The sequence below is a fragment of the Bos indicus genome, chromosome 2 (genome assembly GCF_029378745.1).
Source record: "Bos indicus isolate NIAB-ARS_2022 breed Sahiwal x Tharparkar chromosome 2, NIAB-ARS_B.indTharparkar_mat_pri_1.0, whole genome shotgun sequence".
In the NCBI taxonomy this organism is placed as follows: Eukaryota; Metazoa; Chordata; class Mammalia; order Artiodactyla; family Bovidae; genus Bos; species Bos indicus.
In genome coordinates this window covers 62458951-62485624 of record NC_091761.1, presented here as the reverse complement: position 1 = coordinate 62485624, position 26674 = coordinate 62458951, and the positions used below count along the sequence as shown (strand labels likewise).

At 46.0% G+C, this 26674-nt stretch overlaps 1 protein-coding gene across 3 annotated transcripts in view; it reads right to left on the bottom strand.

The window, feature by feature from the left end:
* The window catches only part of TMEM163 (transmembrane protein 163), a 331185-nt gene that overhangs the window by 266635 nt on the left and 37876 nt on the right, over nucleotides 1-26674 (bottom strand). The window contains exon 1 of one of the 3 annotated variants that reach the window (XR_011569628.1): nucleotides 1763-2713. The exons of 1 other annotated variant lie outside the window; for it this stretch is intronic. Coding sequence is in view for 1 of the 2 variants with exons in the window: in XM_019973637.2 (XP_019829196.1) it covers nucleotides 1763-1958 (196 nt within the window). In the remaining variant the exon portion in view is untranslated. Of the gene's footprint in view, nucleotides 1-1762; nucleotides 2714-26674 lie in introns of those variants that run through there. One more of the 3 variants, XM_019973637.2, reaches the window with a different exon arrangement.

The window sequence follows — 26674 nt, the reverse complement described above, 5'->3', positions numbered from 1 at the left end:
ACTGGCAGTGTGTGACACGCAGCGCTTTTACACAGTGACAGTTTATGAACAGTGAATGCTTTCATGCAATAACATAATGGAAAATGAAATTCAGTTGACCAGTGAAAAATAACCTTAAGAATGAATTCAGAAGGGCTTTTTATGCTTGAGCCCGAGCTACAAAATGACACTAAATATTAACTCGCCCTAGCACGTTTTTCCCCTCCTATCCTTTTGTGAGATAGGGAGAAATAGGCCAGCTTGATACAGACGACCTGCAATGCTACAAAAATAAGCCCATCCCAGAGTTCGGTCTTTCTTCAATACAAAGATTTTAAATCCTACAACATCAGTTGCAGAGAGAAAGGTAATTAACACGATCTACAATAAAAATGATAGGTTTTGTTGGGTGCTTGTGATGTCACCCATCATCAGCTCGAAAATGATAATCGAGTTAGGTGAGAATAGGAGGAGAAACTGCAACATAGGTGCGGAACTCGTTGCAACCGGAGCGGCTCCAGTTCTCGCCCGAGCATCCCTGCCGATTCTCTGGGAATTGCCGTTTCCATGTCATTCTGGTTTTCACATGCTACAGTTTAAAATTTCTCAGAGGAACGAGATCGTGCCTCCGAACTCTAAACCGGAATAAAAATGTACAGGAGATACCAAGAATATACAGAAACCTGCTAAGACTGAAATATACAAATCCGCCACAGCCAACAAAATAAGGCTTCCAAGAACAGGGGGTGGAGGTGGCGACGAGCCGCTCCCCCCGGAACGGCCGGCTGTCAGAATCCAGTTTCGGCCACTAACCGGTTTTAGCAGAGCCATTGAGTCTTTTTGAGGGGGCCGATTTGGATTCGATTCTGCAAGAAACAAAAAAGGTACAGACGTGGCCAAGAAGCGGGCTGAAAGGAAACTAGGGAGGGAAAAAAAGAGAGATGTAGGAGGAGGAGATAGACATAGGAATGAATAGGGCAGTCTCTCGCGTGGGCAATTCAAAGGGGTAACCGGCTATCTGTCGGAGGGTCGGGCTTGGCCTCCTGGGATAGGGACGTTTGCCAGCGTCCAGGGATTTTGAAGAGGCTGGGATGCGCGCTCCGAGAACCGCCAGGTTCCAGCGGCATCCATCCAGGATTGGTGGTCCAAATCCAAGTGTCCCAGTCCTCTGTACCATCGGCAGACAGCGGGGCAGCGACCCACGATAAACTGGGTCCCTAGTAAATGAGGGTCGGAGGTCACCCGACTCCCCTTCGCCGGGGCAGTCGCCCCTCGAAGCTGAATCCGCAGAGGGAAGTTCTCCCTGGTTAACCCACGGAGCCGAACCGGGCTTGGGAAGGAGCATGCTCCGAGCTCAGGACCCTCCCAACTGAGCGCGACCCGCAGTCAACCGGGAGCGCTCGGCTCGGAAAGCGGAGGGGGGAAAAAATCACACACACACGCCTCCAGCAAACTTTTCCAGTGGGCGCTGGAGGACCCAAGGCTGGCCGAGAGGAGGGTGAGGGCCCCGGCGGGGTCTCCCAGGAGGCAGTCGGGTTCTCGGGTTCCGGCGGAGGCGCCGCGACTCGGGCGGTGCCGGCCGCGGAAGGTGGGGCTGCCGCCCTCAGCTCTCCACGCTTTCGCGGGAAGTCGGAGCTCCGCGCCCCAGCGCGCTCCGAGGCGCCGAGCCCGGCCCCACCCGCCAGCGGAAAGGCGGGCCCCGAGCAGCGGCTCCTCATCGCGCCCGCCCGGCCGAGGAAAGGGGCCGGGCCAGGGGAAGGGGCCCGGGGCGGCGCGCGCTCACCTCGGTCCTCCAGCCCGTCGCTGAACTGGCCGCTCTCGCTGATACGCAGCTGCCGCTCCTCCTCGGGCTGCGGCGGCTCGCGCGCCGGGGAGCTCAGCGGGCCGGAGGCGGTGGCCAAGGGCGCGTGGCCCCTGGGCGGCGGCGGGACTGCGGGACCCGGGGTGCTGCGGCGCTCGCTGCCCGCGGCCGTCTCCATGGCGCGGGGCGGCGGGTCCGGGCGGCGACGACGAGCGCTGAGGGGACTCGAGTCAGAAGTGCGAGGCGCCGCGGCTGGGAGCGGGCGGAGGGACGGACCGACCGCGCGGGCGCCGCGGAGTGGAAGTGCGGCGGCGGCAGGGGGCGGGGGGGTGTGCGGGAGCCGCGCGGCTCGCGTGGCCGGTGGCAGAGACTCGGGCCCAGCAGCAGCTGCCGCGCTCCGCCCCCGGGGGCAGGTGCGTGCGGCAGGGACCCGCCCCGAGGCCCCGGCGCCGGAGCCCGCGCCCCGAGGCCGGTGGGGAGGGAGGGATCCGGCCAGGCCTGAAGCCTGGAGGCTCGGGGTGTGGGCTGGACTACTGGGAAAGCCAGGACCGGCAGAAACCCGAGCAGGGCCTGCTGAGGGTGTGATGGGAGACCCGCCCCACTCGTGCCGCGGGATGGTGACCAGAGGAGATCGCCTCGGACCCGCTTCCTTTACTGTCCGAGAAGGCTGCGCCCGCGCTTGGTTAGGAAAGCGGTCAGCGCCCTAATGTGGCACCCTTCTCCTCTGGAGCTGCACGGGCTTCACAGACTATGCAGGATCTCCTGCCTGGGCTGCCATCCTCATCGCCCATCTCGGGAGAACGAGGTTCACCTGCCTCCACCCCCACCGATGTTGGGTCTTCTTCTAAGAGCGTCGATTACCCTCCAGCACCAACTTAAAGAGACCGGGTATCTTAGGACCACAGGGCGTTCTATAGAAGTTTGGACCCTAACCGCGCCCCCCCGCCCCCCCCCCCCCCCCACTACTACCATTGAAACTGCCCTTGGACCATGTATCCAGCCAGTCCGCCACCAGCTATTTCCTCTCTGAGTAGCCAAGTCTTGCTGATACTTTAGGCTTCAGATCGAAGCCTCCCTCCTACTGGAAGTCCTCCGCTGGCTTCCTTGGCGCTTCCTCCCTTCTCTGACCGCGCGGAGCTCGACCCTGGCGCGCGGTCCGGCTCGTCTCCGCAGAGAACCAACGAGGTGGGTGCACCCTGGGACCCACGCCCTGTGGTGTAACCCGGAGAGGTGCCAAGGGGGACCGGCCATTTATCAGATTCGGCTTGAATATAATATCCGTATCCAGATTCACAAAGCTAGATTTCTTCTTCCTAAGTATATCATTCTTAAGATTTAATGAGTCTTCTAAAATGCCAATTCCTCATTTAAAGCCTGCCTGCTGTGGGGGAGGGCACCGTTTTTTGAAGAGTAACCAGTTTCTCATTCTCGCTTTGCCTGCGATGGAAATCCGAGTGGGATTAAAATACCTTTGTCGTGCAGTGAAAATATCACTAGCACTGGGAAGAGGGTCTCATTTTGTTGCTGCTGTTGGGTTTGATTGAGAATATCTGAGTTGACCTTGGCCAATTTACTTTACCTTTTTAAAGCAATAACTACAAACTTTAAGAGGTGGACAAGGGCATTTCAAAGGCCCCTTCTTGCTAGGAAAGGAGGAAAAGGAGGAGGGGGAAGAAAAACGCTATGATTATTTGAGCACACACACAAAAATAAATAAATTTTACCCACTGGTCTTGCTTCTGTCTTCTGAGGGGCTTCCCTGATGGCTCAGTTGGTAAAGAATCTGCCCGCAATGCGGGAGACCTGGGTTTGATCCCTGGGTTGGGAAGATCCCCTGGAGAAGGGAAGGGCTACCCACTCCAGTATTCCGGCCCAGAGAATTCCGAGGACTAAAGAGTCGGCGAGACTGAGCGACTTCCAATTTGGGGCTTCCCTGATAGTTCAGTTGGTAAATAATCTGCCTGTAATGCAGGAGACCCAGGTTCGATTCTTGGGCTGGGAAGATCCGCTTGCGAAAGGAAACGCTACCCACTCCAGTGTTCTTGCCTGGAGAATCCCAGGGACGGGGGAGCCTGGTGGGCTGCCGTCTTTGGGGTCACACAGAGTCGGACACGACTGAAGTGACTTAGCATAGCATAGCATATTCCATGGGGTCGCAAAGAGTCGGATAGACTGAGTGACTTTCACTTTCACTCTGAGGTAGACAGCCTTCAGGTATTTGCAGACAACTCTTACTTCCTCCCACCCAGACTTTTCTCCAGGTTTTCCCATTTAATTCCTGTCAATAGCTCGCAAACATTAGAATCACCTGGGGAGTTTACCAACAAAAATACTTTACTGCAGGAAATTCTAATACCATAGGTGAAAACGTGGCTATTTTTTAAAACTCCTTCCCCATTTTTAACTCATCTGGAGAAGTTTTTTCTTTTTTCAATTTATTTAAACGCTGACTCCTTGTTATTTCAGATTCTGATTCAGTAGATCTGGGATCTGGCTGAGAATCTTTATTTGAATAACACAAATTCTGCTGTAGACGGCTTGCTCTACGACCACCTTTGAGAGTCTCACTAACTGCCCTCCACAGTCTTGGCTAACCTGGCCCCTGCTCACTCATCATCTCTCTACCCCCTCCATCCTCTCCCTCCTTCCCTCTGTCACAAACACACCCAAGATCTGTGTTCTCTCAAGGGATAAAGTATCCTTGTTCTTTCCTCTGGTCCCTCAGATGGTTCTCTAACTGTAATGTGCAGTTGAACACCCGAGATTCTTGTTAAAATGCAGATTCTAAATCTGTCTGGGGTACAGGCTAAGATTTCTCACAAGCCCCCAGACACTGCTGAAGCTGCTGGTCTGAAGACCACACTCTCAAAGCAAGGATCCAGGAGTTATTTATTATTCATGGAATAAATATATTTCCTTCAAGTTGCAGCTGCCCTGGCTCAATAAGCCATTCTTGTCTCCTCCAGAAAGATTTCTCTGACTCCAGCTCTCCCCGGGCTCTCCTTTTTGCGGACAGTAAGTGTTTAATAACTCACTGCTGATGGAAGCAGGGGATGTGGTGCATGCCTGATTCCTATCTTCATTCACCCACATCTACCTGGGGGAACAATCTCTGCTGACTGACTGGGAGATAATATTAGCTTACATCCTGGAGCATGTACTGTGTGCCAGGCACCTCACTAAGTGTTTTACCTGAATTGTTTCCATCCCTTAACTACTACTCTCCTCATTTTACAAAGGAAAAAATCAAGGCAAATCTCCTGTTTAAATAAACTATACTCCCATAAAAGTTAATTCAAAAAAAAAAGATGGCAAGTCTCCTGTTAAACTTTAGCACTACAGCCCACAACAGTACCGCCCCCTAGGGGTATTTTGGAAATTTACAGATGCTTTAATTGGGTCTAACAACAAGGGGCAGAGGGAAGTGGCATTTAAGTGGAGGGTGGAGGAGGTTGCGGAAAGTCCTGCCAGGCCAGGATTTTGCAGCGCAGTGATTGTGTCCTGCATGGGCTTCATATGTCAGATTGGACATTTGGGGCAGTTAAAATATGCTTCTATTACTTTAGAACTTCAACTCTGTTTTCCATATAAACAAAATATTTTTGCACCACTTGAATACACAGTGCATTTTCTGTAAATGCAACTACTGTATAAATCTAGGGAAGACTACTTTGTTCACTGTTTTGAAAAATCAGGACAATGACACCAGTCCCACTCATGGCTTGTGAGTCAACAATCAATACATCAGCACCTGTCAAATGTGTAACTGTCACAGGCCCAGTAATTCCAAATGTGTATCTAGATATTTTTATTTAGCTCTAACCTCAAAATGTCAAAAATAAAGAAAACGTGTTAATAATATACCAGAGTCTTGTCTTACTGCTCTTAAACTTAAATTGGTATAAATACCTAACTACAGAGTTTTGTGAAGAGAATGCACTGGCCATAGCAAACACCCTCTTCCAACAGCACAAGAGACAGCTCTACACATGAACATCACCAGATGGTCAATACAGAAATCAGATTGATTATATTCTTTGCAGCCAAAGATGGAGAAGCTCTATATGGTCAGCAAAAACAAGACTAGGACCAGACTGTGGCTCAGATCATGAACTCTTTATTGCCAAATTCAGACTTAAATTGAAGAAAGTAGGGAAAACCACTAGACCATTCAGGAGTGACCTAAATCAAATCCCTTATGATTATACAGTGGAAGTGAAAAATAGATTCAAAGGATTAGTTCTGATAGAGTGCCTGAAGAACTTTGGATTGAGGTTCGTGACATTGTATAGGAGGCAGCGATCAAAACCATCCCCAAGAAAAACAAATGCAAAAAGGCAAAATTGTTGTCTGAACAGGCCTTATAAATAGCTGAGAAAAGAAGAGAAGTGAAAGGCATTAGGAGAAAAGGAAAGATATACCCATCTGAATGCAGAGTTCCAAATAGCAAGGAGAGATAAGAAAGCCTTCCTCAGTGATCAATGCAAAGAAATAAAGGAAAATATTAGAATGGGAAAGACTAGAGATCTCTTCAAGAAAACTAGAGATACCAAGGGAATATTTTATGCAAAGATGGGCACAATGAAGAACAGAAATGGTATGAACCTAACAGAAGCAGAAGATATTAAAAAGAGGTGGCAAGAATACACAGAAGAACTATACAAAAAAGATCTTCATGACCCAGATAACCATGATGGTGTGATCACTCACCTAGAGCCAGACACCTTGGAGTGCAAAGTCAAGTGGGCCTTAGGAAGCATTACTATGAACAAAGCTAATGGAGGTGATGAAATTTCAGCTGAGCTATTTCAAATCCTAAAAGATGATGCTGTGAAAGTGCTGCACTCAATACGCCAGCCAATTTGGAAAACTCAGCAGTGGCCACAGGACTGGAAGGGCAATGCCAAAGAATGTTCTGCACAACTGCACTCATTTTATATGCTAGCAAAGTAATGCTCAAAATTCTCCAAGCCAGGCTTCAACAGTACGTGAACTGTGAACTTCAGATGTTCAAGCTGGTTTTCAAAAAGGCAGAGGAACCAGAGATCAAATTGCCAACATCCATTGGAACATAGAAAAAGCAAGAGAATTCCAGAAAAACAGCTATTTTTGCTTCATTGACTAAAGCCTTTGACTATGTGGATCACAACAAACTGTAGAAAATTCTTAAAGAGATGGGAATACCAGACCACCTTACCGGCCTCCTGAGAAACCTATATGCCGGTCAAGAAGCAACTAGACATGGAACAACAAACTGGTTCCAAATTGGGAAAGGAGTACATCAGGGCTGTATACTTTTGAAGGAGGAAAGGAACAGGCTGAGCTGACACCATCTTGAAAAAGAAGGAAACTCCATCCTACATTCCCAGTGAACTTTGGACTATGTGCCTGGTAGCAATGGAGATCACATACCTACGGCTGAACAGGCCTCCTGGACTGACAGGCACCAGATTCCATACTAAGATTTCCCTTCACCATAAAGAATGTAATAATCCCCTAGGTAGTCAGTCACCTTTGTAATCTTTATGGCACCCACTGATGTAGGTTACAATGTATAACCAGCTGACCCTTCTGATTATGAATCATGTCTACAACCTGATTGTATTCCCCTTTAACATTTTCCAGTCTAGGTTTAAGGAATTTGGGGATGTGGACTTGAGCACATACACCTAAGATATATAAGGTTTTCATAAAAGTATTTTGGGGTCCCTGGCTAAAGAAGAAACTCTGCCTCGGACCCACCAGCGTAATAAACTGCACTCCACTACCCACGCTGTCCTGAGTGAGTCTGTTTCCCACAGAGTTTGGCTATAATACTGTCACCCTGCTTATTTAACTTAAATGAAGAGTACATCATGTGAAATGTCGGGCTAGATGAAGCATAAGCCAGAATCAAGATTGCCAGGAGAAATATCAATAACCTCAGATATGCAGATGATACCACCCTTATGGCAGAAAGCAAAGAGGAACTAAAGAGCCTCTTGATGAAGGCGAGAAAAGAGAGTGAAAAAGCTGACTTAAAACTCAACATTCAGAAAACTAAGATCATGGCAACCAGTCCCATAGTTTCATGACAAACAGATGAGGAAACAATGGAAACAGTGACAGACTTTATTTTCTTGGGTTCCAAAATCACTGCAGATGGCGACTGCATCCATGAAATTAAAAGACCCTTGCTCCTTGGAAGAAAAGCTGTGACAAACGTAGACAGTATATTAAAAAGCAGAGACATAACTTTGCCAACAAAGGTCTGTCTAGTCAAAGCTATGGTTTTTCTGGAAGTTATGTATGGATGTGAGAGTTGGACCATAAAGAAGGCTGAGCACTGAAGAATTGATGCTTTTGAACTGTGGTGTTGGAGAAGACTCTTGAGAGTCCCTTGGACTGCAAGGAGATCCAACCAATCCATCCTAAAGGAAATCAGTCCTGGGTGTTCATTGGAAGGACTGATGTTGAAGCTGAAACTCCAATATTTTGGCCACCTGATGTAAAGAGCTGACTCATTTGAAAAGCCCCTGATGTTTGGAAAGATTGAAGGTAGGAGGAGAAGGGGACGACAGAGGATGAGATGGTTAGATGGCATTACCGACTCAATGGACATGAGTTTGGGTGGACTCCGGTAGTTGGTGATGGACAGGGAGGCCTGGCGCACTTCGGTTCATGGGGTCGCAAAGAGTCAGACACGACTGAGTGACTGAACTGAACTGAACTGTTGTAAAAGGGAAGGCTTAACTGTCACAACCAAGAGGAACCTAAGGAGACAAGACAATTAAGTGTATTATTTCCTAGATGGGATCCTGGGACAGAAAAAGAATATTAGGTTAAATTTTAAAACATCTGAACAACTGGGGCCTTAGTTAATAATAATGTATCAATTTGTTGTTGTTCAGTCACTAAGTTGTGTCCAATTATTTGTGACCCTATGGACTGTAGCATGCTAGCCTCCTCTGTCCTCCACTGTCTCCTGGAGTCTGCTCAAATTCACATCCAAATGTATCAGTTATACTTCACCAATTAAAGCAATGTACCATGCTAACATAAGACATCAATAATAGGGGAAACAGAGTGCTGGGTTTATGGCAACTTTCTATACTACCTTCTCATTTTTCCTGCAATCTATCAAGAAAAAAATCTATCCTAACAAGTAAAGTCTACTTTAAAAAAAATAAAATAAAATTAAGTGGGGAGAGATGAGAAGGCTTGAGTCTGAGAGGTAGACATCCTAACCTTAAATTTTGCCCATTGCTGAAGAGAAACCATGGAAAGACAAAGTACATGAGGTACTTTAATAATACTTTAAAGTTTCTTGGAAATTTTAATATGGTCATCAGGAGTACAATGTTCATGAATAATGGTGAGAAAGGATTTTGTTGTTCGACTCTTTGCAACACCATGGACTGCAGCATGCAGGCTTCCCTGTCCTTCATTGTGTCCCATAGTTTGCTCAAACTCATGTCCATGGAGTTAGTGATGCCATCCAACCAACTCATCCTCTGTAGTCCCCTTCTCCTCCTGCCTTCAATCTTTCCCAGCATCAGGGTCTTTTCCAATGAATCAGTTTTTCACATCAGGTGGCCAAAATATTGGAGCTTCAGTTTCAGCATCAGTCCTTCCAATGAATATTCAGGACTCATTTCCTGTAGGATCGACTGGTTTGATCTCCTTGCAGCCCAAGGGATTCTCAATAGTCTTCTCCAACACCGCATTTTGAAAGCATCAATTCTTTGGTACTCAGCCAAGAATTAAACTAATAGTCACAATTTTAATCCAGTTCCACTAGCTTTTCCTGGGACTTGTTAGTATATTTAAGGATTTTGGAAATTTTGTGAATTCTGTGAAATCTCAAATTCTTAAAACAGGGCTTCCACCAGGACACTCTGGAAAGTTACATTTGGGTAAAAGCACATGAACATGTAACCTGACTACTGAAATATACAGATTGAGTGGTATCTTTTTCTGCTATTTATTCCCTTTTACATGTTCAATACAGGCATGCCTCATTTGGGGGCTTTTCTGGTGGCTCAGATGGTAAAGAATCTGCTTGCAATGCAGGAGACCTGGGTTTGATCCCTGGGTCAGGAAGATCTCCTGGAGAAGAGAAGCAACCCACTCCAGTATTCTTGCCTGGAGAATTCTACAGACAGAGGAACCTTGCAGGCTATACTCCATGGGATTGAAAAGAGTCTGACATAGCTGAGTGACTTTCACATCACATGCCTCATTTTATTGTAGATAGCATTTTTTAAAAACTGAAGGTTTGTGGCAACCCTGCATTTACCAAGTCTGCGTGTATGTGCATGCTAAGTCACTTCAGTGTTCGACTCTTCAAAGCTATGGACCGTAGCCAGCCAGGCTCCTCTGTCCATGGGATTCTCCAGGCAAGAATACTGGAGTGGGATGCCATGCCCTCCTCCAGGGGATCTTCCCGACACAGGGATCAAACCCATGTCTCTTATGTCTCCTGCATTGGCAGGCAGGCTCTTTACCACTAGCACCACCTGGGAAGCCCATTCACCAAGTCTACTGACATCATTTTTCAAAAGCATTTGCTCATTTGTGTTTCACATTTTTCTAATTCTCAAGATATTTCAAACTTTAAAAATTATTATTAGGTTTGTTATGATTTGTGATCAGTAATATTTGATGCTACCATTGTAATTGTTTTGAGTGAGTGAAGTCGCTCAGTCATGTCTGACTCTTTGCAACCCCATGGACTGTAGCCTGCCAGGCTCCTCCATCCATGGGATTTTCCAGGCAAGAGTAATGCAGTGGGTTGCCATTTCCTTCTCCATGGGATCTTCCCAACCCAGGGATCAAACCCTGGTCTCCCGCACTGCAGGTAGTCTCTTTACCATCTGGGTCTCCACAAACCAAGCCCACATAAGATGGTGACCTTACTTGATAAATGTGGTGTGTGTTCTGACTGCTCTGTCACCAGCCATCAGGCCAATTAATAACCCTACACTGGCATCTAAGTGTTCAAATAAAAGGAAGATTCACACCTCTCTCACTGTAGGTCAAAGACTAGCAATGAGTAAGCTTGTGAGGAAAGCATTACAAAAGCTGAGATAAGCCAAAAAGCTAGACCTCTCGCCCTAAACAGTTAGCCTCCTTGCAAATACAAAGGAAAAGTTCTTGAAGGAACTAAGTGTTACTCCAGGGAACATGTGAATGGTTAGAAAGCAAAACAGCCTTACTGCTGATATGAAAAAAGCTTTGGTGGTCTGGATAGAGAATCAGACCAAACACAATATTCCCTTAAGCCAAAGCCCCCTCAGAACAAAGCCCTAATTCTCTTCAATGTAATGAAGGTTAAGAGAGGTAAGGAAGGTCATAAGAAAAGTTTGAAGCCAGATCCCTAATCCTAGGTATTTATGCAAGAAAGAGAAGGACAAGAAGCCCAAAAAAACAAAGCAGGCAATAAGAGCCTCAGCTGCAGTTACCTCTGGTACAGCCACTTGCTAAGCTCATGACTTCTAAGGATATGGCAGGAAAGAGTCCACATAGCCCTCACTACCCTGTAAAGCAGGTATTAACAGTATTTCCATCTTAGGATAAGGTTAAGTACCATTGCTAATGAACCCAGGAGTGGAGCTCCCTGAGCCCTGCTCTTAACCAATACACTGTTTGGCTGCTATTGTTGTTGTTGCTGATTTGTGTCCAACTCTGCAACCCCATGGACTATAACCCACTAGGCTTCTCTGACCATGGAATTTTCCAGGCAAGAATACTGGAGCAAGTTGCCATTTCCCTCCCCAGGGGATCTTCCTGACCCAGGGATCAAACCCACATCTCCTGCATTGGCAGGCAAAATTTTTTTACCACTGAGTCACAAGGGAAGCCTGCTTTTAAGGGACTTAAAAGAATGGTCTAGTCCTGCATCCCTACCTTTGACATCTGCTCTTAAGCAATGCATCTTGACTCTACCTGCATGTTATAATCTTCAGGGCTAGAGTGACTGACTTGCCCTCATTTGCTAAGGATATTTCTGGTCTTAACAACAACAACAACAACAACAAACAGTTCTAGGGAAAATGGGACAGTTAGGATATACTTTAGAATCCTAAGGTCCAAATCAACTCCCTGATCAACTGGAACAGAACCACTAAGGGTGGGACCTAGGCATGAGTGTTTTTGGAAGACTCCCAGGTTATTCCAATGTGTAGCCAAGTTGCAAAAGCACTTCTCCAGGAAAGTGCTTCTTAACTTGGAATGCGCCCAAGAACCACCTGGTGATCTTGGTAAGTTGCAGATTTCCATTCAATAGGCCTGGTGTGGGCCCCGTTTTCTGCATTTCTAACTAACTCTTGCTGCTGCTGCTAAGTCACTTCAGTCGTGTCCGACTCTGTGCGACCCCAGAGACGGCAGCCCACCAGGCTCCCCCATCCCTGGGATTCTCCAAGCAAGAACACTGGAGTGGCTTGCCATTTCCTTCTCCAATGCATGGAAGTGAAAGGAAAGTGAAGTCGTTCAGTTGTGTCCGACTGTTAGTGACCCCATGGACTGCAGCCTACCAACTTCTAGTTGATGCCAATACTGGCATATGACCCACCCTCTGAATAGAAAGGATCAAGGGTCTGGAATGCATGAGCAGAAGGTTTGATTTCTACTTCAAAAGACTCACAATATAGTCAGGAAGGCGGACATATGGGGAAAAAACTGACAAAAGGTAAAAAATCAAATCAACAAAACATGAGTAACTAGTAATACAGTACAGTGAGGGAGCAGGACCTAGGGCATTACCCTCTGGGATTCATCAATGCTCAGCACACACACAGTGGTCATTCAACACAGAGAAAACGGCAATCTGGACAAGTTTCAGGAGGATGAATACTAACAGTGATACGTAGAGGGGCATCCCAGGAAAGGGCTTCCCCAGTAACTCAGCACTCAAGAATCTGCCTGCCATGCAGGAGACGTAGCTTCCATCCCTGGGTTGGGAAGATCCCTTGGAAGAGGGCATGGCTACCAACTCTAGTGCCTAGAGAATCCCATGGACAGAGAAGCCTGGAGGGCTACAGTCCATACAGTTGCAAAAAAGTTGGATACAACTGAAATGACTTAACACACACACACTGTCTGCTTCCACTATCTCATGCTAATTCCTTTCAGTTCAGTTCAGTCGCTCAGTCATGTCCAACTTTCTTCAACCCCATGGACTGCAGCACACCAGGCTTCCCTGTCCATCACCAACTCCTAGAGCTTGCTCAAACTCAGGTCCATCAAGTCACTGATGCCATCCAACCATCTCATGCTCTATAGTCCCCTTCTCCTCCTGCCTTCAATCTTTCCCAGCATCAGGGTCTTTTCCAATGAGTCAGTTTTTCACATCAGGTGGCCAAAGTATTGGAGCTTCAGTTTCAGCATCAGTCCTTCCAATGAATATTCAGAACTGATTTGTTTTAGGATTGACTGGTTTGATCTCCTTGCAGTCCAAGGGACTCTCAAGAGTCTTCTCCAACACCACAATTCAAAAGCATCAATTCTTCAGTGCTCAGCCTTCTTCATGGTCCAACTCTCACATCCATACATAGCTAATTCCCTAGCCAGGTATTTATACCTTGCCTGTTTGTGGGAATTTTCTGAGGCCTGCCTATGTCACCAGAATATTCAGGGCTTCCCTGGTGGCTCTGACAGTAAAGAATCTGCCTGCAATATGGGAGACCTGGGTTTTATACCTGGGTCTGGAAGATCCCCTGGAGAAGAGAATGGCTACCCACTCCAGTATTCTTGCCTGGAGAATTCCATGGACAGAAAAGCCTGGTGAGCTATAGTCCATGGGGTCGCAAAGAAAGGGACATGACTGAGCAACTAACACTTTCACTTCATTGCAGGAAAGGGCAAATATAGGCATGAAGATTCCGTGATAAAATTAGCTCAAACTTTGTGTAAATGTATACAGACACACAATTCTCTCCGTATAGTGCTTACCTATAGGAGGAAGGGGGTTGGAGTGAGGATAAGGACAGGTCCCGTTGAACAGGCTTCTGGCATGGCTGGGGAAGTTCTAGTTTTTGACCTGGGGAGCACTTGCTTTATAGTAATTTGCTACACCACACTTTTTTTTTATTTGTGTGGTGTGCAGTGTGTGTGTTTTATTTTGCAATCAAAATATTTATAAAAATTCTCTCCAGAATAACCATCTAGATTGTGAGGGTAGGTCTTCCTTGGCAGAAGCAGATTGTACTGTACTGAACCCCATCAGAAGTTGCCAGGGAACACTGAGCAGGATTAATGAGACATCACAGCTCAATGGGCCATCAAAGATAGGGAGGAAAGGGAATTAAAAAGAATGAAGTACAAAGGGGAAAATGGGGTCACATAAACTCAAAAAAAAAGGGGGAAAAAAACTGTTGCATTTTCTTTTGCTAATGTAAAAATAAAAATTATGGTGTCTCAGTTCAGTTCAGTTCAGTCGCTCAGTCGTGTCTGACTCTTTGTGACCCCATGAATCACAGCACGCCAGGCCTCCTTGTTCATCACCAACTCCCGGAGTTCACTCAAACTCAACGTCCATCGAGTTGGTGATGCCATCCAGGCATCTCATCCTCTGTCATCCCCTTTTCCTCCTGCCCCCAATCCCTCCCAGCATCAGAGTCTTTTCCGATGACTCAACTCTTCACATGAGTTGGCCAAAGTACTGGAGTTTCAGCTTTAGCTGAAACTGGAATGGTGTCTACTTTCCCCCAATTCTCCTCTCATCTCCCCAGAGCCCTAAGATGCAAGCCCCCAAGTCAATAAAGGTAGGTTGAAGATTCTCAGGTTTTGGAGGGGAAAGATAACATGTTCTGCCTTGGACATGCTGAGTTTGGATAATTACAGCTCCATTCACTGTCAGCTTGAGCCAACCCCCTAAAAATACCTCCTCTTGACTTCACTCTCCCTCACTCCTTACAAGCAGCAGGTAATTGTTGACTGACCTCTGTGGATTCCACCTTCTTGACATCCATTATATCAGACCTACCTTTTCTATCAGGCTCCTCTTGTTTTATTGCAGGCCCCCACCATCTCTTGCCTGTATCATCGCAGTGGTCTCCCTGCCAACGTGTCTTCCTCTGATCCAACTCCCTCCACCTTCTGTTATACAGCACTTTTTCCAAAAAGTTACTCTGACCATGCTGCTCCTCTGCTACTGTTTATAGAATAAAGGTTTAAAAATCTGTTCAGTTGGTGGGGAAAGCCCTCTTCATCTGTGTCCTGCTGCCATTCTCTCATGACTCTCCCCATTCCTCTAATCCCTATCTCTTCAACTAGGCAAAATCTCCTTGGGTTCCCAAACTTGCCTGGATAATTCATTCACACCTCTGTGCTTTTGCTTTTGTGATTCTCTCTTCCTGGAAGAGCTTTCTAGACACTCTCTCAATCCCAGCCAAATACAGGCACACCCAGTTACCTTCTGTTCTTTCTACAGTTCCATTCTCTGTGTGCCTTTCCTAATACACCCACCTGCCAAGGTGTTCTGATCTTTCCTCCTGTTTCTCTTCCACTATTCATACGCTATCCATACTTCTGTTATAGCCTGAATAACACTTTATTTCTCTAATTTTGATTATACACCTACTTCTCTCTGCTTGATGGGAAATTTCTCAAGGCAAGAACACAGTTTTTTCATCCTAGTGTTTTAGGCATTTATCACAATGCATGCAGAGAGTTTTTTTTTTAAGTGTTGAAGGAATAAATGAATAAACTCAGCTACTCCCATATCAAGCGCTTGTGAAAGTTGCTCAGTCATGTCCAACTCTTTGCAACCCCATAGACTATACAGTCCATGGAATTCTCCAGTCCAGAATATGGAGTGGGTAGCCTTTCCCTTCTCCAGGGGATCTTTCCAACCCAGGGATCGAACCCAGGGATCTGGCATTACAGGTGGATTCTTTACCAACTAAGCTATCAGGGAAGCCCTATATCAAGCATTAGTTAACTGCTAAAATAGGGGGGGGGGGAATGTATCATTTGTACCATCCCCTTAAAAGATGGCAGACACCCCCTTGCACCTTGATCTCAATGGCAGACGCTTTTGAATTTACATGGTTTTAAACTTGGCAGACCCTCTTCTGAAAGCCTGCATTGTTTTTATGTAAATCTTTTACTGAAGTTCAACATATTGCTTTGGCCAAAAAGGTCATTCTGGTTTTTCTGTAAAATGTTGTGGGAAAACCTGAACAACCTTTTGGTTCAACCCATTACATGTAGGAGAGTATACAAATCCTAAGGTGAAAGCTCAGTTTTCACAAAGCAAAGTCCCACATGGAGCCAATTCAATAAACAGAATATTATCAGTCCCCTCAAAGCTTCACCACTGTCCACCATCAGCCACATAGTTCATGATTCAGTGGTTAGGACTCTGCCCTGGATGAATCACAAGCTGGAATCAAGATTGCCAAGAAAAATATCAACAACCTCAGATATGCAGATGATACCACTCTATTGCAGAAAGTGAAGAGGAACTAAAAAGCCTCTTGATGAGGGTGAAAGAGGGAAAACTAAGAAAACTAAGATCATGGCATCTGGTCCCTTCTCTTCATGCCAAATAGATGGGGAAACAGTGGAAACAGTGACAGATTATTTTCTTGCGCTCAAAATCACTGTGGACAGTGACTGCAGCCATTAAATGAAAAGGACACTTGCTCCTTGGAAGAAAAGCTATGACAAACCTGCTGCTAAGTCGCTTCAGTCATGCCCGACTCTGTGCAACCCCATAGACGGCAGCCCACCAGGCTCCCCTGTCCCTGGGATTCTCCAGGCAAGAACACTGGAGTGGGTTGCCATTTCCTTCTCCAATGCATGAAAGGAAACGTGACAAACCTAGACAGTATATTAAAAAGCAGAGATATATCACTTTCCCAACAAAGGTCCGTCTAGTCAAAGCTATGGTTTTTCCAGGAGTCATGTATAGATGTGAGAGCTGGGCCATAAAGAAAGCTGAGCATTGAAGAACTAATGTTTTCAAATTGTGCTGGAGAAGAATCTTGAGAGTTCCTTGGACTTCATGGAGATCAAACCAGTCAATCATAAAGGAAATCAGTCCTGAATATTCGTTGAAAGGACTGATGCTGAAGCTAAAGCTACAATGCTTTGCAAAGAGCCAACTCTTTGGAAAAGAACCTGATGCTGGGAAAGACTGAGGGCAAAAGAAGGGAGCAACAGAGGATGAGATGGTTGGATGGCATCACTGACTCAAAGGACATGAGTCTGAGCAAACTCCAGGAGACAGTGAAGGACAGGGCAGCCTGGCCTGCTGCAGTACATGGGGTTGCAAAGAGTCAGACATAATTTAGAGACTGAACAACAACACAGTTGATTTACAGTGTGTTAGTTTCAGGTGTACAGTGAAGTGATTCAGTTATACATAGAAGCTATGCTTTTTTGTTTATTTGTCTTTGACTGTGTCAAGTGGTATGTGGGATCTTTGTTCCTTGACCAGAGATTGAACCCAAGCCCCCTGCAGTGGAAGTGCAGAGTCTTAACCACTAGAAGGCCAGGGAAGTCCCCATGGCATGTGGATTCTTTTGAGGTTAAAGTAATGGAGACTCTGTGGGGTCAAGAGAAACTTTTACCCTCCCTTAACTACCTAGAAGAATTTGTTTATTTTTGACTGCACTGTGTGGCTTGTGGGCTCTTAGCTCCCCAGTCAGGGGCTGAAAAGGCATTTGGCAGTGAAAGCACTGAGTCCTAATCACTGGTCAGCCAGGGAATTCCCTAGAAGAATTTAAATTGGAGATCTTTCCCACAATGAGTATCATCATCTGAGTGACCCACCTGTATGAGAGGGCAAACAGGTAATCGCCCACCATCTGCTCCCCTTCTTATCATCCTGTGAATGACACTCCTGTCCATGGAAGCCCCAGAACCTACCCCATTCCTCAGCTCAGGATGGCCATATCCCTCATTTTACCTTTCTATCTTTGACTCTCCCATGTATTTGGGGTTCCTGGATATGCAAAATTTATTTTTTCTCGTATTAATCTGTCTCACATCCATTTGATTATTAGACCAGCCAAAAGAACCATTGAAGGGTAGAGGAAAATTCTTTCTCCCCAACACTGCCAAAAGGGCCACGTGCTTCTTCAGAGAGGGGAGAAGGGAGGGAAAGGAAAGCAAGACATAGAGAAACTCAACAACCATGGAGTGAACGTCACAGGCTTCATTCTGATCTGACCAAATCTGGCCACATGCTTATTTATGAACACACCACTGAGGCCTGGGGAATGCCAAGTATTGATTGGGTCAATTCCGATTCCTGAATTCAACCTTTGTGGCAGAAAGTATGAAATTGTCCTGGTCGGCTCCATGAATAGGGCCAGTTTCTAGAGGTGGACATGGGGTCCTTTCCATTCAAACTCAAGTCACTATACAGTGGGGCACGCAGCCACGGATGGATGCTAGGGAGGACACCATGTTACTCACTACAGTGAACATCCTTTGAAAAAAAAATCCTTTGAGTCTTTTTTATTTTTTTGGTCTAAACATACACTCATCTATACATAAACTTATCTAATTTTAAAATAAAATGGGAAAAGAAAAGGAAAAAAATGGGATCACAGTATTCTGTAACACATTATTCTGCAACTTTATATACATATAAAGCTACCTCAGGTTTAAAATTACAGGATATTCTATCATATAGGTAAGCAATAATTTATTTAACCATTTCTTTAATTGGTGAACATTTAAACTGTTTTAAACATTTCTTTTACAAAAATTCTATGTTGACCATTTCATTCTGAACAATATCGTAAACTGAAGATGTAATTTTTAAAAATTTATTTGCTTTTAATTGGAAGATAATTACAATGTTGTATTGGTTTCTTCCATACATCAACATGAATCAGCCATAATTTTTGAAACCTATTTTTTAAATGATTTTTATAAACACAAGAGGACACAGTGTTCTTTAAAGGTCAGCAGATACATCTCTACCAGTCTCTATCCAAAGAACAATTTCCTTTTCTTTTATCACTTTGTTTAATATAGATACGAGCTATACTGCCTCTGTCAAGGGCATAGTAAATATTTCATTGTTGATTTATATTGAAAGGAAATAAAAGTCAGATGCAGAAACAGAGTTCAGACTGGGAGATGTAAAGCTGTTATTGGACCAAAGAGGAACCTGAAATTGATGAAACTGGAGGATTGAAATGAAGCCCAGGAGTTACCCAGCCATCCCCCTGCCTTCACACCAGAATCTATTCAAACACACCCAGACATTTTGCTAGAAGGTTACCTGGAAGGGATTTTAAGTCTTAATGCAAAACATTTGATACAAATACAAAGAACTTTCCTTCCCATCGCCATCAACCATAAGCACAATGTTTTTGTCCTCTCCTTCCTAATATTTTTCTAGTTTTTTTTTTTTCAAACCATAACTCTGTTCCTTTTATTCATGACCCTGATGAGTTGACTCAGTCTCTGAATGAGGTCTCCCGGTGATCTGCTCCTTTCTGGCAGAGGCTTTCTGAGGTGTAATCTAAAACCTTCTTGCTATAGCTCGGGCCTGTGTTCTCTCAGCCTGCCTTTGAGAAAAAGGATCTATTTCTGTGCTCTCATTTCTTATGGGTGTCAGAGCCTATCTGTCTTCCTCTCCCTTTCCAGCTCTGAGATGCCTGTTACAGGTTGCCTGTGTTGCTGCAAAATTGATTTGTTAAAGACCTAAGTCCCAGTACTTCAGAATGTGACTGGATGTGGGGGCCTTTAAAGAGGTAATTAAGTTAGGGTGGACCCAAGACACAAGAGACATGAGTTCCATCCCTGGGTCTGGAAGATCCCCTGGAGGAGGAAATGGCTACCCACTGCAGTGTTCTTCCCTGAGAAATCCCATGGACAGAGGAGTCTGGCAAGCTACAATCCAAGGGGTCAGAAAAAGTCAGACATGACTGAGCAACTAAACAGTCATGCATGGACCTGAATTTAATATGACCAGGTACTTACAAGAACAGGAGGTTAGGACACACACACAAACACACACAGAGGGAAGACCATGAAAGATACAGGGAAAAGGCAGTCATCTACAAGCCAAAGAGAAGGGCCTCAGAAGAAACCAACCCCACTGACACTTTGATCTTAGACTTCCAGCCTCTAGTACTGAGAGAAGACAAATGTCTGTTGTTTCAGCCAGCCAGTCTATGGTACTTTGTTACGGCAGCCCTAACTAACAAATACAATGCCCAAGCCCAAGCATGCGATGGAAACTCCTGACTGGACTGGATGGAGCTCCCTTGACCTTCCATCCCTGTCTGGGTGATCCCTGGGTCCCTTCTCCCTTGTGTCCTCTTGGACTTCTGATGGCAGTGCTCCCAGGAGCAGGAAGACCTCTGCTCCTCCCAGGTTCTGTTGGCTACCACCCTTACTATCCCGTAGAGTGCTTTTCCAATCTCGGAGCACTAAGAATCACTGTTTTGTAAATGCAGAGTCCCAGATCAGGACTCCGGAGACTCAGATTCACTCTTGAGTGATGGGGCTAGGAGCCTGTACTTCTAATAAATGCTCCCAGGTAATTCTAAGAAACCCCATCAGAGATATTTCCTCTCCCCTATCTCTCTAACCCAGTGGTCTTCCCCCCTTGACTGCCCATTACAGTCACTGGGGAAACTTTAGAAACCTATGGCCAAGCCCACCCAAGATAATCTAAGTTAATTAATTTGGGGTAGAGCCTTGACATAGTGTCTTTTTAAAATTTGTTTAGGTGATTTCTATGCAGTCAAAGGCAGAATGACTGGTCCAGCCCCATGGGCTTTTTCCTAAGGTCTGGCCACTCTCATAGTCACCAGAATTGAGCAAGAGCCTCCTAATGTCTCCACCCAACTCACTCTCCACAATGCAGTCAGAGAAACAGCTTGAAAACATGAGTTAAGGGAATTCCCTGGTGGTCCAGGATTTGGGACCTGGAGCTCTCATTGCCAGGGCCCTGGGTTTGATCCTTGGTTGGGGGACTAAACTCCTACAAGCCACATGGCTCTACACACACACACACACACACACACACACACACACACACCAAAGAAAAGAAAACATGAGTCTAGTCATGTATTTCCCCGGTGAAAAGTCCATCAACAGCTCCTCGTTATGTCGGGTTAGTATTTCCTAGCTCCTTAGCCTGACAACCAAAGTGCTCCATGTTCTGACCTCTGAAGGGCCTCTCCCCCTTCAATGCCTAAACTCCAGCCACACTCACATCTTGGGTTCCCCTGAATCACCATGTTCCCTCACCACTCTGCCTTTACCTTTGCTTTCCCACTGCCTGGAATGTGTTTCCATCTGGCTAATGCCCTCAGCTCCGTGATGATGTGGCCTGGGAAACTTTCTCTAACACCCTCCCCATGGCAAGGCTGGGAGATGAGCCTCCTTTTTGGAAGCCCACCAGTGCCTGCCTCTATCAGAGCATGTATGACACTGTATTGGAATTGCTACTTGTCTGTCTCTTTCACCTGACTGTGAGCATCTTTCCTTTCAACCTCTCTGGGTCTCAACACAGTGTACAGGTACACAGGAGGGCTTGGTGAACATTGTTTGAATAAACAAATGAATGAATGCCTTGCCCTTTCCCAGCTATCCCCAGTGCCCCCTGTCTGCTCTCTCAAACCCATCCACAAACAGGCTTGTCTTCCTCAGTTCTGCTCAAATCTCAGGCTATTTGCCCCAGGGCTCATCCCAGCCCAGCTCTAGAATTGAGAACAGGTAACAGAATCAGAGATACTCTGGGGCAAGAATTTTCCAGTCTTTAATACTCGTATGTTGTTGTTGTTGTTGCTTAGTTGCTAAGTCTTGTCCAACTCTTTTTTTGACCCCTGGACTGTCCACAAAAGAATTTCTCAGGGAAGAATACTGGAGTGGGTTGCCATTTCCTTCTCCAAGGGATCTTCCCAACTCACAGATCAAACCCACATCTCCTGCATTGGCAGACGGGTTCTTTACCACTGAACCACCAGGGAAGCCCCTTAATACTCATGACCACTATACAAAGTCATCATCACATGACTCCATTTTACAGTGGAGGAAACTGAGGCTCAGAGAAGTTGAAAGTGACTTTCCCACAACCACATAGATGGGGAGTAGGGGCTGGGAGCACTTAGCCAGGACTAAAACCACAGAATCTGATCTGGCACCATAAGCGCCCACCCTTCCAGCTGGACCATGTGTACAACCACTGAAAGGAGAGGCAGCTGTGTAGGTGGGAAGGAGAAACAGCTGCCCAAGACTCAGCCTCAGTGACTCAGCTCCCATGAATGGTCCTTGAGCAGTCCCCCTGTCCCGTAGCCCTCAGTGTTTCTGCCATCGGTCATGGCATACGCAAATGACCTGTCTGTAATTTGGGTCACAGATTACAGACCCAATTTGAGGGTGGTGTGATTGGAGCCACCCTCCATCAAATATATTTAGAATGTGTGATCCATAGCGACAAGGGCTTTTGCCCATTTTGTTTACTGATGTATCCCAAGGGTCTAGGATAGTAGCTGGCATAAGGTAGTTGTTTAATAAAAATATTCCTTTGGGGGCTTCCCTGGTGGTCCAATGGTAAGAATCCACCCTGCAGTGCAGGGGACACAGGTTCCATCCCTCGTCTGGGAAGATTCCACATGCCACGGGCAGCTAAGCCCATGTGAGGCAACTACTGAGCCCATGTGCCTAGGGCCTGTGCTCCACAGCAGGAGAAGCCACCACAGTGAGAAGTCTGCCCGCTGCAATGAAGAGTAGCCCCTGCTCACCGCAACTAGAGAAAGCCGGCACGCAGCCATGAAGACCCAGCACGGCCGACAATAAAAAAAATAACAAATTAAAAATATGTACACGTATATATTCCTTGGTTCAATGAAAGAAAGAGTGAATGAACAACCACCCTATTAAAAGAACTCAATGTGGTTTTTCTCTGAACTGTGCAGGATTTTAGAAGCCAATTCTCCAAGCAACCCATCTATAATGGCTGAAGTATTTGTTCTTCTCTCTCCTTCATGATATATTCTTCCATTTTTCTCATGAAGAGACTGAAAATTGTAAGTACTGATAGGGTAGAAATCAGAGATTTTCTGATATAAAGCCCCTTAATAGGTTATAAAAAAAATTGTCCCAATACCACTTTCATTCCAAAACAGTAATCCCGGCGGCACTACCTCATGGGACCATGAGGCTTCGTAGATGTTTTTAAACTTGAAAATTGACTCTAATTCATCACCCTGAGCTGTTGCTCATCACCTTGACTCTGACTTTCAAGTCCTGGTCCAACCTTGAGCTCTCATCTCGAGATTCCAACACTGTTGAAACAGGCTCAGATTGTTCTATATCCAAACACAGCACATGTAAGAAAGACCTCTTCTATGACTCTTTGATCTAATGGAAATGAAGAGACAAGTGACTGGGTTCTAGTTCACCCTTAGCCAGAGCAGTGTCCTCATACATCTCTAGACCTTGAGTTCTTAATATCTGCAAAAGACATTGGGGCTTCCCTGATAGCTCAGTTGATAAAAAAAATCTCCCTGCAATGCAGGAAACTGCAGTTTGATTCCTGGGTCAGAAAGATCCCCTGGAGAAGGGATGGGCTACCCACTCCAGTATTCTTGGGCTTTCCTGGTGGCTCAGACAGTAAAAAAATCTGCCTGCAGTGTGGAAGACCTGGGTTCAATCCCTGGGTTGGGAAGATCCCCTGGAGAAGGGAACAGCTACCCACTCCAGTATTCTGGCCTGAAGAATTCCATGGACAGGGGAGCCTGGCAGGCTACAGTCCATGCGGTCACAAAGAGTCAGACACTACTGAGTGACTTTGACTTCTGTGTAAAAGACATACGTAATTATGGTGCCTAGCCAAAAAGAAAGTCAGACTAATAATTGTGCAAAACTGAGAGAGTTAGATGAGGCCACAGAGGTCATCCAAGTTTGGCTGAGTTTCCATGATACTGATGAGGAATTTTTTTTTTTTTTGGTTGTTCCACATGCCATGTGAGATCTTAGTTCCCCGACCAGGGATCAAACCCAAATCCCCTGCCTCACATGTGAGGCTTCCCTAATGGATCAGTGGTGAAGAATCCACCTGCAATGCAGGAGACACTGGAGATTCAGGCTCAATCCCTGGTCAGGAAGATCCCCTAGAAAGGGGCATAGCAACCCTCTCCAGTATTCTTGCCTGGAGAATCCCATGGACAGGGGAGCCTGGTGGACTAGTCCATAGGGTCACAAAGAGGCGGACACATCTGAACACCAGTACCACCATCCTCACATATGAAAACAGAAGGTTCTGGAGAGATGCTTTTTTCTCCATTCCCACCAAAAAAAAAAAAAAAAATGCCTCGTATACCCATCAGTCCCTGAAGTCTTTTAACAGGAAACTATATTTTTTATTACCCAAATATGTATCTAGCTTCCAAAATGCCCTAAAGAAGAAGATGCAATATGTCATACTCACATGGAGGCATGTGTAAGTGTTAGTAACTCAGCTGTGTCCTACTCTTTGTGACTCCATGGACTGTAGGTCCCTCCATCCATGGAATTCTCCAGGCAAAAATACTGGAGTGAGTTGCCATCCCTTCTCCAGGGGATCTTCCTGACCCAGGGATCGAACCCAGGTCTCCCACATTGCAGGCAGTTTCTTTACCATCTGAGTCACCAGGAAAACCCACATGAAGGCATAGTTACAGGATATTCGATCCCCTCCTGAGAAAAGACTTTGCTGCAGGGAGGGGCGTGGCCACATGAGATGCAGTCAGGTGATGTGGAGGAGGACAAAGAGGAAAGTTGGTGTGTACTTCCCCGTGTCCCCCAGAACCAGCCAGACCTGGGGTGGCTCACATCTGCAAGAACTCTAATCAGAACTCCCAAATCCACAGTGAGTAGATTCCTAAACTTTCCCTGGAGGAATAAACATAGTAGCAAAAACCACAATAAGACAGAAAGTCCCATGAAGACACCCTGCCTTGCTGGGGTTCAGCAAAGGCCAAAAATATCCCTGAGATATCCCTTTTAGCAAGCTCCTTTCCCGACTTCAGATCCTTGCCTGCTGGAAAGACCTGGGGGAAGACGGCTCTGCTGGGGGATTTCTGGCTGGATCAGATTCTCTAGACCAGGGGTCCCCAACCTCCGGGATCTAATGCCTGGTGATCTGAGGTGAAGCTGATGTAATAATAATAGAAATAAAGTGCACAATAAATGTAATGCACTTGAATCATCCCAAAACTATTCCCTGCCCCATCTATGAAAAAGCTCTCTTCCATGAAACCAGTTCCTGGTGTCAAAAAAGGTTGAGAACCATTTTACCTAGACATAGTTACATCTTCAGAGCTTCTTTCTAGCTGATCCGCATCCTGCTCATTCATTACCCAGGTGCAAGGGCTGGTAATTCTCTCACTGGAAAAACTGGAAGGTTGGAATAAAAGGAATAGGACCCAGAATCAGGAGAAACTGATTTCTGATGTGCTAATTCTCACCTTCTGATGATGGAGCTGGTGATGTGCCCTTGGGAAATCTAGCCTGTCTCCTGGAATGCTTCCTCCTGCAAGTGACATCTAGCTGTGCTCAGTGCAGCTGAGAAGTTTTTCAAGTGCAACAGACAGAAATCGATGACAGGCCTGCCCCGGCTTGTGTAACTGGGAAGGACAGGATGTATCATGCATGACAGATCCAGGACTGCACCATGTTGTCAGGACCACTGCTTTCTCTCCAGCCACCTCTTGGTGCTGCTGCTTCTCCCTGGATGCTGGCTTAATCTCCTTGACCTCAGAAGGGCTCTTTCCACATAGCAGGGAAGATGACCCCTCACAGGACCCAGGTTCAAACCCTTCCAGCATCTCAGAAGCAGATTTTTCTCTTGGTTTCCACAAAACAGCCCAAATAAGGGTTCTGATTGGATGTTATTGGGGCCAATTAGCCTGGCTTGAGCATGCACTCACTTCTGAACAAGTCTCTGCAGCCCAAAGGAGATGGTGCACTGGGCCAGCCGTGTCATGTGCTCACATGTGGTTGAAATTGGGTTGGGGAGGCAAGCTATGTTATCAGTGGGAAGGACAGGAGGAAAATCATCAGTTCAGTTCAGTTCAGTCACTCAGTCATGTCCAACTCTTTGCGACCCCATGAACCGCAGCATGCCAGGCCTCCCTGCTCAAAACCAACTCCCAGAGTCCACCCAAACCCATGTCCATTGAGTCAGTGATGCCATCCAACCATCTCATCCTCTGTTGTCCCCTTCTCTTCCTACCCTCAATCTTTCCCAGCATCAGGGTCTTTTCAAATGAGTCAGCTCTTCGCATCAGATGGCCAAAATATTGGAATTTCAGCTTCAACGTCAGTCCCACCATTGAACACTTAGGAGTGATCTCCTTTAAGATGGACTGGTTGGATCTCCTTGCAGTCCAAGGGACTTCAAGAGTCTTCTCCAACACCACAGTTCAAAAGCATCAATTCTTTGGTGCTCAGCCTTCCTTATAGTCCAACTCTCACATCCATACATAACCACTGGAAAAACCATAGCCTTGACTAGACGGACCTTTGTTGGCAAAGTAATGTCTCTGCTTTTGAATATGCTGTCTAGGTTGGTCATAATTTTCCTTCCTAGGAGTAAGCATCTTTTAATTTCATGGCTGCAGTCACCATCTGCAGTGATTTTGGAGCCCAGAAAAATAAAGTCAGCCACTGTTTCCACTGTTTCCCCATCTATTTGCCATGAAGTGATGGGACCAGATGCCATGATCTTCGTTTTCTGAATGTTGAGTTTTAAGCCAACTTTTTCACTCTCCTCTTTCAGCTTCATCAAGAGGCTCTTTAGTTCTTCTTCACTTTCTACCATAAGGGTGGTGTCATCTGCATATCTGAGGTTATTGACATTTCTCCCGGCAATCTTGATTCCAGCTTCTGCTTCTTCCAGCCCAGCGTTTATCATGATGAACTCTGCATATAAGTTAAATAAGCAGGGTGACA